A 14,498-nucleotide genomic window follows, 5' to 3' on the forward strand; every position below is an offset into this window, starting at 1 on the left:
GTACCTAAATCGTCTTTCTTTTTTGTTTGTTTCTTTAAAAGTATTTTGTTTGTATATATGTATATACTTGAATTTCGTGTTAAAGTAATTCTTTCGATTGTGAAATATAATTTTATTTGTTTGATTAAAACGTTCAAAGCATAGTACTGACTGTATTATGCAAAAGGTTTATCGTAAAGTTGGTCTTGGTCAAAAGTATTTTATATATTCTGTCGAGGGTTATGTAACATTTATTAGTACTTTGGTGGCTTATCGATAATCTTCTGGGCTTATAACGTTATATTTAGTGTTGATACTCGAAGCAGACTCAGCTCAAACAGTCTGTTTTGTAGCCATACGTTAAAGTGCACAGATAAATTACAAAATAAAAGTTTTACACACGATAAATAACGTTTTTATGCCATTTAACTTTATGCTATTTTCCGGGAGATGGCACTTACAATATTGATTACCAAAATGGCAGGGACAGAAAGGGAAGCTATTCAAAAACAAATCCAGCATGATTGGGCCAATAGAGAGTATATAGAAATTATATCTGGAAACATTAAGAAAATAGCAGATTTTTTGAATTCTTTTGGTATTTAGAACATTTTGAATTTTTATTCAGTATTTTCAAAAACTGAAAATTTAAAGTTATACTTTGTAGTATGTAAAACTATAAAGTTATATTACTGTTAGAAGCAGTCTTGGCATTTCGTATAATTACTGTAGCTGTAAGGGTTTGGGCATAGGCTTACATATTGCAAACGGAAAATGTTATTAGCAATGTTGTGGGTAATTTATAATTTCCCACTGTTACAACTACTTGACCAAGATGTTTAGACTTAGACTAACTTAAATAAGAATGTTGGCACTAGACTAAATGACACAAAGTAATGGAAGCATTTCTTTCATGTATAATTATTTTCAGTTGCATATTAGGAAAAAAAATGTTAAAATAATTTATAAGTTATTTTATAAGGTTAAATTTTCAGTTGGCAAGTAATTTTAAATTGTGCTGTTACAGTCACAACTGTTTTCTTGTCATGTCATGGTTTTCAGGCATTAGGCTTCATGCCTGTTGTAATTCAAAGGAACATTAGACATGACATTTATATTACCAAATGTTATAGTATTTCAATTTCATTTCAGTGTAGTCTGTTTAAACCTAACCTATTCCTTGTGATTAGGACATATTTCCTAGTGCATTTAAATACAAAAGTAAATTGCTGTTACATTAAAACATCTACATGTGTATAAACTTGGTGTGAAGACAACATCAAAAAAGTACTCATAATGTAATTTTTTGTGGTTGAGAAGTTTCTTTTTCTAACAGTGTTACAGTAAAACAAAACTTAGTTGCAATCCTTTGGAATTGAAACTTTTATCATATTAAACCAATTTTAGGATTCCTATGTAAAGCTGTCTTCTAAAAACGTCAAAGTGAGTTTTATTCTACAAATCATGAGAGTATATTTTTAAACTAAATGAAAGGAATCTGTGTATCAGTTTTAACATCCACACCTAGTTTTTATATGGATGTTTAATTAATTTAATGAACTGCAACTTTTTAACATATTGTTGTTTAACTGAAATCATATAGTTTAACAAATGAATTTTCAATATGACAGTTTTTCTGTTTTACAAGATATATGATTATTTGTATGGCTTTACAGGACAATTTCTAATGGAAGTTGATGATTTTATTTCCAACTCTCAAGCCTTCTGAATAATGTATGTTAATTACAGTAACACAGCAAACACGATTTTAGATGGTTTATATACTTTTTTTAACGAACACACATTGAAGAAGCTTATCCCATATTTAAGGTTCTAGTTTGTTCTAAGTTGAAATATTGTATTCAGCTTCAATCACTCCTTAAGAAGGATGTAAAGTTGTTCAAAAGGGTTCAGAAAAGAGATCATTACAAACTTGGATGAAATTATTGTATAGGGATAGCTTGAAACTTTGACGTCTTTTAACCAGACAAAATGGTTTGGAGGGACACAATTTAGGTTTTTAAAATTGTTAGATATTTAGAATTTATAAATGCAGATGATGTTTTAAAAGTGTTTCAGTGCACCAAGACTGAATAACATAAGTTTAAGGTATTGAAAATTTTGATATAGCTCTTCTGAAGACTGTTAATTTTTTAACAGAGTTGTTGAGTTGTAATTTTCCTTCAAGTGTGGTAAGAGCTTCAAAACTGAAGGAATTGAAGAGGAGGTTCAACAAGTAATTCAGAGATAAGAGTTAATTAAATATAAAAAAAGAAGTTACTTGTATAGTTTGAAGTAGAATTGTTAAAAACATAGTGTATCTTAAATTGGTCAAATGACACATTATTACATGAAAATAAAATCATCTGCCTTCCCGCATTATTGATTAATAAATAATATTTTAATATTCATTGTATCTTAAAAACTGTTTGTTTTTTACCATGTCTGACTAAACTGTTACGTTCATATAAATCTATTTTCTGCTTTAAAGCCAGTTTTTAATTTATATGAATTTTGCTTCCAGTTTTGTTAAAATCTAACCTACTAATGAACAATTTATGAGGAATGCTATCAAAGTCTTTTAAAGTTTAGTTAAAAAACACTACATTTGCCACCTGAACACTTCCTTTTAATTATTTCCATTATGGTTGAAAAAAGTCATTCTAAGTAAAATATGGAATAAAATGTGTTATTTTTATACCCAAAACATAAGATATATAACAGGTGGCATTCCAACAAAATGCCATCATGTGTATTTTCATTCAGACAAGCAAAAATTCCATGGTATTAACAAATTCATTTCTACTAACTCTTTTGCTCATGCATTACAAAAGTCAAGTGACAGAAATTTTGTGTCCAGTCTTTCAGCAGTTGTATTCAACTATTTAACTACTACTTATTTATAAAAAATAAATAAAATCCTGTTGTTTTATCAAGCTACACTTATTATATAAACATGACCTTTCGCCTTAAATTTTGTAACTGTTTACCAGATTTAATGCTTTGTTACTTAATGTACAGTAAATTATTTTGTTAAATCATTTATTTGCAAGTTTTTAAAAAGTGTGAAGTTGATAAATATGTGATTTTCAATAATTTCATTCCAATTAAACCCAAAGGGCATCAAATATATTATTTACTGATTTTATGAAATACCTCCTGTTTGGTTGTTTATGCAGAAGCACATGCATTTAATATAAAGAGTCAGTCATCAGTACAATAAATAAGTACATTTCAAAACAAGATATCCTTCAAGGCCAGTAATTAAATTGCTCACCAGAATTAAATTAAAAACCTGAATGAAATTAGTATTAATTGTATTAGGTCTGATTTATAACCTGTGGAATTGTTGATTTTGTAGAACTTATTTTTAACTGATTTGGAAAATATTACTTTAGTTAATATTTGAATATAAAATGTGAATATATATAAGTAGTAGAACTTGTTTTTATTTAAATATTTTTCTATTATTAATATTTATATATTATTTTGCAATTTTAATTCATATTTGAATATGTGTATATTTAAATGTGGATCTCTCAGTTACAGAACTTGTTTTTGCATTTTTATACAACATAATTCCAGAAATATAATTACAAAATTATCAGATCATTTTGATATTTATTTTAAGTCATAATTTATTAAAAGTCAATACAAAAAAGCTACAGTTTAACATTAAAACAACATAAAAATATTCTCATTGATATTATATACTTTAAAAGTACCAGGATTATATGTCTTGAGTTATAATGCATATTTGAAGTTAAAATTTGCACCCTTCTGCAGTTGTGAAATATTCTGACACGTTTATATCTAAAATGTTTGATATCGGGTATTTCTTCTGGAATAATCACTAAATCTTTGCTGTATGCTGCACTAACACACTAGAAAGAGTTAAGAAGCATTGTATATTATAAATAAATCCTTTTTCCATTGTTATGAGTCCCATGAACAAATCATCAAACAAACTAATCATTTAGTTTGTGTTTAGGATGCAAATTTTTGCATAATGTGATGATTAAATTAGTAAAACAAAATGTAACTGTCATTTTGAGAATTTTTTAATGAAATGCCAATTTTCAAAGTTCTTGTTCCAAGTGATCCATTATGATTGATTCCAGTAGCTTTTCAACAACAGAAGTGTGTCTTTCTGATTTGTAATATTTGGATAATTCTTAGATTACTTCATTTTAAAAATCAGCATATTGGCTGCCTTTCAATCAGCAGGAATTCTTCACAGAAAACTGTGTTCGTAATATATGAAAACATAGTTGTTGAAAAATTGTGTTGATAATACTTACCTATATGAATACTTATTATTTTGCTTTTAAAGCAATTTTGAAAATTGCCCAACACAGTTTTAATAAGCAACAACATAAAGTGTTTAAAGCTAACAGTGTTGAAAGAGATGCTAGTTTGATATTTGGGATCACTGATATACAAAATATAGTTATAAATATCTGCCAAATACATATCATGGAACTGTTACGTAAAGAATAAAATGACTTGGAAATCAAAGGAAATTGAAATAAAGCCAAGTGTACAAATAATACCTGTATTTATACAACGAGTGTGAGTATCACCTATAATTCAGCTTACCAGCTTCTAGTTCATTGTTTACCTCAACTGATTGCTAGGGCAGAGAGAGAAATGATCTCACAAGTCTACATTGGTTAAAGAAGAACACAAGAATTATCACTATTAAGAGAGACCAAGCTTCCAGTGCAACTTCTCACTAGATTTTGATTACCTACTTCTGTAAGGGAGATAAGCTTCCTACTTGTAAGTTTCTCTGTATGACCACATAAAGTGAGTATGACCTTGCTCTCTGAGGGCATGACATGCAGCCGAACAAGTAAAGCTGTATGAAACAATCATCAAGGTCTGCTATCCTTGTCTAAGATAGAGTTATTGTACAAGCATATAGACTTCACATCTGGTATAAAAAAGTCATAAATGATGGAGGTTAGGTGATATTTTCTGATAAAAATTGAGGGTGATTGATGATAACCAGTTTACACGTTTCTTATGGATGACTTATTCCCACTACCAGCTGTAGATGGTGAGTGGTGGGATTTGGGACATTGTGAGTTGGTGTACCCTAACCCCATATTGATCCTGTAGCCTCATCTCTAGTTTTGCATCTGTTGTTTTGATTATGTGTAATAGATGGAACATCCCTATTGCTTTTGGATGCTATGACTAGACATTTTAATGTTAAAATGTAATCTTTATACTTTGGTATAAATGGTATAGTTTTACTTTTTTTTGTTACAGTTTTGCTGGCACAATCATATATTTGTTGATATTATTATCTGCAATCAAAATGCATTTCACAAAATTAGCTCATCAGGGCTTTTCAGCTTTAAGTGACTGCCTTTGCAACTTTGATGTGATGCAGATAATTGTGAAATATATATATAATACATGTGTGTGCAATCAAAAATTAATTTAGTTTTAAACATAAAAACTTCTCAACACTGATGTATATAATTAACTTCTAGGTGAAACATTTTAAAGTTAATATGAAGTACAAGCTTTTTGACTGCTTTTATGTAAAAAGGTTTTCTCACTAGATTTTTAGGATACAGCATAATGAAATTTGTTTTTATTGACTGAAAGGTATTTTTAAAAATAAAGTCAGCAGATAGGCATTTTTATGCAGATGAATCATAGAAATACTGTATTCTTAATAGAGAATTCAGTAAAATTAATTTACATTAGGTTGTATTACACCCATTCTATTTTCATATTCTTTATTATGATGTAATCACCTTTATTTATAAAGAAATAATTATGAGCCTACCTTTCATGTTGGTAGTCTTAATTTGAAACTTTTCTTTAAAACTTAGTGGTGTATTTATTGTGAAAGCTTGCAAGTAGGTAGAAGTTAAAACGATGTTACTCTGTTCATTTTATGTCTATTTTTCTTTAGATATGTCCTGTAGATCAAGACTAGCAATTTTGAATGAGAAGCTGACATCATTAGAAAGACGTATGGAATATCTAGAAGCTCGAGTAAGTTGGAACTGGCAATATTTGTTCTGTCAGTTGGTTTGCTTTTTACCAGTTAATAAAGTATACTCAGTAGTTAAATAAAAAAGTTTATTACTAGTTATTATATAAACTAGAAAGAATGACTTAATTCCAATAAAGGTTAGTTAGCCAAATTTTGTAAATTTATTTCAACTGTTTTTAAGAATATGTGGATAAAATCTATACTGATTAATCAATAGTTGAAACACAAGAATAGATGCATTGCCAGTTATTGAAAAGAAAATGCTATTTAAAAGTGATTAAAACATACTTGTGATGTACAGTTGTAAGAACATTCGAGTAATAGCAAAGAAGATTATACATAATAATGACAAAAGATGAAGTATAATAAACTGTCACACATACATAGACAAGTAAAGTTTTTTTGTTAACCTTGTGTATGTATTGGCTAGATCACGTTGACTATCTATGTAACCACAATGTAATTACAAAACTAAATACAGTGGTAATTCTTAATGTAAATATTTTCATGAAATTTTATTGTAAGTAAGAATTACATGCATATTGTACACTAAAAGTCAGAGCTTTTAGTAAATTATTTTCACTAAAAATTTGTTCATGAATTTATGAAACCTTTACTAACTCAGTTTAAATGAAAAAGTGATTTCCATTCTAAGGATGAAAACACTTCTTTTCATGTTAAAGTTTTTTACATTACTCTTTCATAATGCCTAAAATCTCTTAAATAAATATATAAATAATGTTTGGTAAAACTGTATGTATAATCCTTTATTTTTATCTACCTTAACACTGCAGTGAAGTGAAAAGTTAAAAATATGATTTAAAATCAAAGTAGTTGTTTTTTCCCTCTAAAATGACTGCTTATTGTAAGAGCTTCAACTTCTGTTTTGTAGGGTGCTTTCTTTTAATTTTATTGATTATCTTAAAATGTGGGAAAACTATGTCTTTGGGGAGATAGCTCAGTGTAAACAGATGATCAAGGTATAACCATGCAAAGCAACCTTGAGCTCTGAAAATAGAGCAATCAGAAAAAAACATTTTAATTTTAAATTTTGTTATGTAGTATGAAAAGTTTTGCATTTCACTTACTTTTTTTAACAGATATATAATAATAAAGAGTAAAAACAATAAATATAGCACTTTTGGCCTTGTGGCAGCTTGTACTGGGGTATGTAGTTGAGTAAACCTTATTTTTTCTCATTGTGTTGGATGGCCAAAAAATAATTAATGTAACTTTCAAATATGCATTTTGGATCACAACATATTTATCAGACACTAAAACAGAATCTCTCAAAAGTCCTGTAATTTAATTGACTTTTTTCTCTAAAGATATAAATAGGTCAAAAGCTTTTTGTTAGTTACTTGGAGCTAAGTATCAACAATCTTGTACAACTAATGTAAGATGAATTGTTCTGCTTATAAGTTACCAGAAAGAATAAACATACTAAGAATCTTGTACAGGGATAAAATACTTATTGATTGCAAACATCTCTAATAGACAAGTAGGTATAAGTAAATAAGTGGCATCAATTGCATTAAAAAATGGCAGGAGCTGGTATGACAAGTTTGACAAATTCAATAATATCTGAGGAATTTGAGAAGGTAGAGGGTGGAAATTTTATATTCCAATCTGTCATTATCTGTAGTTTGTATTTTTAATTGGCCACTGAAATACATATAAGGGACAAAAGAAAATCTTTGAGAAGTCAGTGTAAATGTGGTATGTGATGCACAGCAGTGAAGACTGAAAATATATTTAAATATTTCTTCTTAAATTAAGATTTAAAAATGGAAATTTCAAATTATAAACTACTACTTAATGCTAGTCTTAATGACATACATTGAATAATTTCCAATCCAGGAAAGTTATGCACTTAAGAGTGATACTAAAAGTCAACATGGTAATCAGTATAGCTAATACAGTATACTTACATTTTTTACGTAGATTATAATGTGTTGTTTAATCAATTAAATACCCTTACTGTTAACAACATTTTCAGCCATAGTCCCAGGAATATCTTTCAAAGGTTCAGGCAGTTTAGGAGGTGTGCATTAGTCCTAGATACATATATTAAACTTAACACTACAAAACAATCTAGACAATAAAAATATGATAATAAAAAGTAAACTAAAGCAGTGATATTCTATAAATTAATTATTTTGCATCAAGTAAATCAAATTGTGCATCATATAACCTTTCAAAGAGTAACATTCTGAAATTAATTAATCTATTGTATTATCAATATATATGAATAAACATGGTATTAAAACATATTTAATAAATCAAATTTTAATACTGTTTAGGTTTTAACTTCTTAATTTTATAAAGAAATTTTTTTAGAATATTACATAATCTCCCTCAGTGTTAAAATTGTGTGATGAATGACATGCATGTTTTGACCCTCTCATATAAATAGGGTTAACTGTGTCAGTTAAGTGAGTTGCAGTAGTTAACCTATTGGTAAAATCTTCAGAGATAAAAAGTTGGGAGGAATCTAGGATCATATTTCCATGACCATTTTGAAGGAAGCAAGATGAAGTAATGTAGTTTCCTTCTCTCTATGGCAACAGAGTTACTCTAGACAAGATTTCTGTAATTGCCTCAACTATCATATGCTTCCATGTCCCCTTTGCATCATTTAAGATAGTTATTTATAATGTATAAATAAAAATCATATTAGCTATTATTTTGTAAAGTAGTATAAGGAATTGGTTGGCTGTAGAAGGGTCCTAAAAGTGGTAGCTTGTTGCATGAATTGGTAAGGTTGACAAGCATGAGTTATAGGAATAGTGTATTTTTTTTTAGTATTTTACAGTAAGGTTTATTGTTAAAATCTCTTGTAAAAATAAACTTTTTCAAAAGCAAAATTATAAATAATATTTTCTCTTGCCAGCGTTAACAATGTGGTTCCCAGGTCCAAGTATTAAATATTCTAAAAAGAACATGTGGTAGTATCTTGAAGGTCTAAATTACTATCAGTATCAACACTTATATTTGTAGAGCTAATTTCAGTTCTCATCAAAATAGTAAAAATATACTTATCACAGTGTAATACATGAATACCTTAGCTTTTGTTCTATTAATTATTATCTGTAATAGAAGATGATAGAAAAATAAATCTAACAAAAATTGGCCATATCTTATTGCTTTAATTCTTCATTGTCTGAATTCCTCCAACATAATTGAATATGAACTTTGTATTATGAATTTAAAGCTGTAATTTCGGTGTACTGTATTTTATCAGAATGAGACTGCTGAAAAAAGTTGTGTGTTTATGTCACTGGAATTGTAAAAATTATAATAAATTAAACTAATCCACAGAAAATAAAAATTGTTCCCATAGTTTTGCTTTATCAGACAAACATTGTATCAACATGATATAAAAGTGGCATACATGTTGTTATGTGTTTATTCTTTAATGTAATATACTGAGAGTTAGCCTTGTGGTATAATTGTATTTCACAGCTTGTTTATCACTTTATGCTCTGTACTTTGCTACTTTGCCATAAGTACATATACATGGGAAATCTGTTCACTATAATTGTACCCAGTTCTTTCCAAAGAAAAGAAAATACTAACTAGTAACTGTAGAAATCTTACCTTTTATATGCAAAATGAGTGATGCATGATACATAGCTAGACTACAATGACAGTCAGTTTACACACTTATATTTGTTTTTAGTATCAGTCTGTATAACAGTATCTGAAGCAGTGGTACTTGTATTCAGATCTTATTCAAATTTCTGACCAACAAAACAATTTGAATGAAAATAACCTGCCAGTTAAAGTAAGAAAGTTTTAATATGTGACTTTGGCTTGAAATGGCCTGGTGATCCATAGATTGAAATCTGACACAGGTCTTGCTTGGCCTTTCAGCTGTGGGGTGTTACAATGTGATGATTAATCCCACAATTTGTAGGTACAAGATTAGTCCAAGAGTTGACAGTTTGATCTGTTGACCAGTTTCTTTTCCCCTGGTTGGCAGCTCATGTTTAGGGACAGTTGCAATGTTAGTAGATTTATTCTTTGTGTTGAAATCTACTGTCACTGCCACTTTGGTTTTAATGATGTTTAATTTTATTTTTTTTTGTAGTTTTTAAGTATATTTTTTTCTTTAGCAAGTTTGTATGGATCAAATGAATTATTTTTCCAGCTTTATTGTTTCTTACAGTTACAATGCACCATTTAACTTAAAATTGTTTTACCAAAAACCATTCATAAAGGACTTTCTTTTACATTTGCATTATTTCTCATTTAAATTAATAACAGTGCATCTCTCAAAACTAAGAGGATACAAATCAATTATATTTAGCAAAATGTTTGGTCTATTTTTACCATCATGTGGCACTTTTTTGCTTACTTTGGTTTGATGTTTTACTAGAGTTGGATTATTTCATTTTTATATATTAAAAAAAAATGTATAGATGAATCTGATGAAAAACTTTTGTTGTAAAATTCTCATGTTATGATGATAACTAAATCATGTATGTTGTTATAACAACATGCAAGATATAATTATTTAATTTGGTTTATTCTAGGTGACAAAAGGTGAAACACTTACATAAAGATGAAAATCTACAAGGTTTTGCAAATTTGAAATTCTCCCTTTTCTTATAGAAATATAAAGACCAAATGATTTTATAAGAAACTATACTTGCAACTGCGTGTATTTCAACTGCTCACTTATTCAATGGAAGTAATGACAAGCTTCATTTTAAGAAGAATTGTAGGAATTTTGAACATGAACAATGAAAGTAACAAAGAGTAATATTCAGTGATCAAGAAATTTGGTACGAAACAAATTTAACTCCCAAAGTGATTCCAGATGTTTTTACTAGTAAGTTTTGTTAACATTAGAATAACAGTTGATGCTGTAATGAATTTATTTCAGTTTCATGGAAAAGGTTATTTAAAGGCACATTTTTCAAGTTGAGATACAGATGTTTAGTATCTGCTTTTTTATGGCTTATTCTTGTTTATTCATCATACAGAGATTTAAATAACATCAGTAACATTTGTTCTCTATTGTAAAAATTAGAAACAAAAAAAGTGTTTATTACCCAATATTAAATCAATCAGTTTAAACATTCATTAAGTATGTTATAAATAATAATACTAAACTGTATAAATCAATTTAAAATGATTTCCAGTTAAATTCAGTTCAAAAATAAACACTAATAGAAGGCATTAGTCTAAACATGCATTAATTTAAGAATTAGGAAAAAAAAGCCACTAATATAAAGATAAGTGATATTGGTTTAAACTGTTTTTATTTATATAATTTTTCAAACAAAGAAGCATTAATCCCAGATTATTGAAATAAGTTTACTTTCAGTTAAGTGAATTGCAAAAAGCATATCAGACTTTAAATATTTAAAACTAAAACTACCACATAGATGTTTTGTAATCATTCTCAGTTAAATAAGTTTCATTGAGAGAAGTACTGATCCAGGCATTTTTAGAATTTATGAATTTACACCCCTTTCAGTTCAACAACTTTCTGAATAACACTATTACTGGGTCTGCTTTTCTTTGCTCTTACCTTCTGGTCCTTCTTCTTTTGTGTCAGAGGTATATTAACATTTTTCTCACATCCTCTATCATTACATCCCTCCACCTTTTCTTTAGTCCTTTACTTGTCTTTTTACTTTCATATTTATCACACTCCTACCAATATACTTCTTTCCACATAACTGAGTTCATGTTAGGTGGTAAACAAATTTGATTGAATTATGAATAACTTGAAGTGAAACAATTCAGCAAAATTTATGGTGTTTCAGACACAGTGTGAAGTTACTTTAGCTAGCTGACTAACTTTTCCTTAATAAAAAATAACACAACTCAATTCTACAGTAATCCATGTTTACTCACTTTCATCTCAATAAGTTTTAACAGAAACACAAACAATTTTAACCCATGTTCATCACAACAAATGGCACATAAATAAGTTGGAAGTAACTTCCAGTTTTGTTAACAAAGTAACTGTGTCTGAACACTAAAATTTAAATAGAAAAAAAACATACCAGTTCAGACATATTGTTTTGAATGTATAGATATTATGCTAGATTGAGAGTAGAAATATGTTTTTTTAACCACCTCTAAGAGTTTCATGTATTTTTTACTTTAGTTGTTGATGTTAACTATTTACAACACCTTTCTATATAGTGTTTGTTCTTGTAGTTAGGTATTTGCAGGCTTGGCAGATTCTGTTACTACTAAAACCAGATTTTTTAATGTATGTAAAAAGGAGAAAGCTTTCAGTGTTATGGTAGTATTTTGTACAGTTTTATTTAATTAAACCATTCACCATCTCTTTATATGAAATCACTGATTGCTTGTTTAAAGTTGATCTATCAATTTTTTTTATAAAAATAAACATGCAAAGAATAATTTAGGTAGGAAAATACTTCATTACAAAAAAAATATTCTTGACATCACTACACTAATGGCTGTTAAGCCCAAAACACTGGTATGTGATAAAAAATAGTAATTCAGGAACTTTTGTTACTGTGCTAAGAAGTAACGAGTATAGATGCCAAAATACTGGTTACTGATAAAAAAAATAATTAATTCTAGAAATACAGGTACTTTACCTAAATTTTGAGTCACATTTACCACACACACTTCGCATTCTTGGACCCTCTGATTTCTAAAATGTTAAAACTTAATATAATTTAGATTAAAAATCTGATAATATGTGATGAAATAAACACTGCTAATAAATAATGTGCAGACTATTGTAAAATTTAATCTTACTGATTACTTTAAGGTGTTTTTTTTCTAAACTTCTGTTCATATCAACAGTTTCTTGAAAGATTGTGGTGTTTTAATGCTTATAAAGATGATTACTTTTTAATTTTTGACACTGATGATGAAAGTAGAAGAAAATCTGCAATTATTTTAAGTAAAGTTTTTTTTTTCATATTGCCAAAAAAAGGACCTTGTCCAAGGATATATCAGTTATATTGTCATTGGTGTGACTATCAGCTATGTAGCAAAATAATTATGAAACAGTTAAGGAACCAGAAGCACAACCAACTTTACATCAAGACATTTCAAAATCAATTTCATTTATTGATATTACTAATTTATAAATTGATGAATACTGTGCTATATGTTTAACTTTTACTGAAGAATTCATTTCTACTATTTCTAATGTTAGCAGCAAAATGCAGTTAACTTGTATTTTTAATAATCTGTAAGCCTATTGGTTTTTCTAATATTTCATCAGCTTTTGGCATTTAAACCATAAATGTTGTGACACCCTTTACTAAATTCAAAGTGATCAAGAGCTATAGGAGAAATTCAGTAAAACAAGGAAGACTGAAAGGCCTTGGAGTTGCTACATACTGAAGTTGCACTGGCTACAACATTGTACAAAGAGCAAGTGGTCATTTGGTCCTTTAATGCTGTCCCTGCACATAAAACCTGAAAAAAGTAAAAATTCAAACCCACCATTTATTTTTTGAGGAAATCTTCAGTTCTTCCTCATCATCATAAACTCTTGTAAATACATCCAGAAGCAACTGAACCTATAAGACAATCACCCATTTAGAATAATAAAACAATTTTAACTGGTAGAATGTTCTTCTGTGTTAAGAATCCAATCCACTGTATAGAAGTCAGAAAGGCAACTGTTTGAGGCTAACAGGATGCATTGATTAGTTTCAATCATTATCCTAAAAACAATATGTAGGATCAAAAAATTAGTTCATCACAAAAATATGATATAACCTCAGCACTTTTAAAAGACAGACCTTTCTTCAGTTTGCCCCATCAATTTCAGTATATGTAACCTATAGACCAATGTACCAATTCTTTCAGCATACCAGACATACAGCTTGAAAATAAAACTGTCAAAGAATATATCTAACTGAAAACCTCTGTGATGTATGAGCTGACAGATGTTTTTTATCAACACAGCTTACATCTAGTATGATCAGTAATACTATCCACAACAAAGACTGAATCACCAAATCTCGTCTCTACATGGTAATGCAACACATGAAGGCAATGCTTTAAAATAGAGCCTTGTGTCTACAGATTTGATTAACACATTAACAACTCACTGACACATACATACACATGTTCCAGATGATTTTAGAATTTGAAACCATCTGAGTAGACAAGATCCAGAGATATACTTTGTGATGGAATCATAGGAGTAAAGAAAGATAAACTCCCACTCCTCTTCATGATGGCCACATACTTGATATGTTGGGGAGTTGAACTTGATAAAGAAGACAAACACCAAGAATAAATAGGAGAAAAATTATGAGATATTCAGCAATATTTCTCTCTGCAATAGGTTTTTCAGAAAGCATATAAAGGGCATGCAAATAGTATAGAGTCAAAACATCCTTCAGAAATCATAAAACAATACAACTGCAATTGGTGCACATCAAACCAAAGGTCCAGTAAATAATTTAGTTTATTAATTAGTCCTATCATTACCTAACTTAGTTTTATTACAGTTGATAGACTTTTTTAATGTAATGTT

General features: G+C 28.6%; 1 protein-coding gene across 1 annotated transcript; it reads left to right on the forward strand.

The window, feature by feature from the left end:
* Positions 1-419: 419 nt before the first annotated feature.
* Positions 420-12,322, forward strand: HSPC300 (haematopoietic stem/progenitor cell protein 300). The gene is made up of 3 exons (XM_076447866.1): positions 420-577; positions 5,915-5,997; positions 10,537-12,322. Exons 1-3 carry the CDS (start codon positions 430-432, stop codon positions 10,561-10,563), a joined length of 258 nt encoding a protein of 85 aa, XP_076303981.1. The 5' UTR covers positions 420-429; the 3' UTR covers positions 10,564-12,322.
* The last annotated feature ends 2,176 nt before the right edge of the window (positions 12,323-14,498 follow it).

Source organism: Tachypleus tridentatus, chromosome 8 (genome assembly GCF_004210375.1).
Source record: "Tachypleus tridentatus isolate NWPU-2018 chromosome 8, ASM421037v1, whole genome shotgun sequence".
In the NCBI taxonomy this organism is placed as follows: Eukaryota; Metazoa; Arthropoda; class Merostomata; order Xiphosura; family Limulidae; genus Tachypleus; species Tachypleus tridentatus.

Bases quoted from the DNA above. Each gene is read 5' to 3' on its own strand.
- HSPC300 (XM_076447866.1), top strand. From the start codon at position 430: ATGGCACTTACAATATTGATTACCAAAATGGCAGGGACAGAAAGGGAA. The intron at 578-5,914 runs GTATTTAGAACA...ATTTTTCTTTAG, and splicing joins AGATTTTTTGAATTCTTTTG to ATATGTCCTGTAGATCAAGA. The intron at 5,998-10,536 runs GTAAGTTGGAAC...GGTTTATTCTAG, and splicing joins TGGAATATCTAGAAGCTCGA to GTGACAAAAGGTGAAACACT.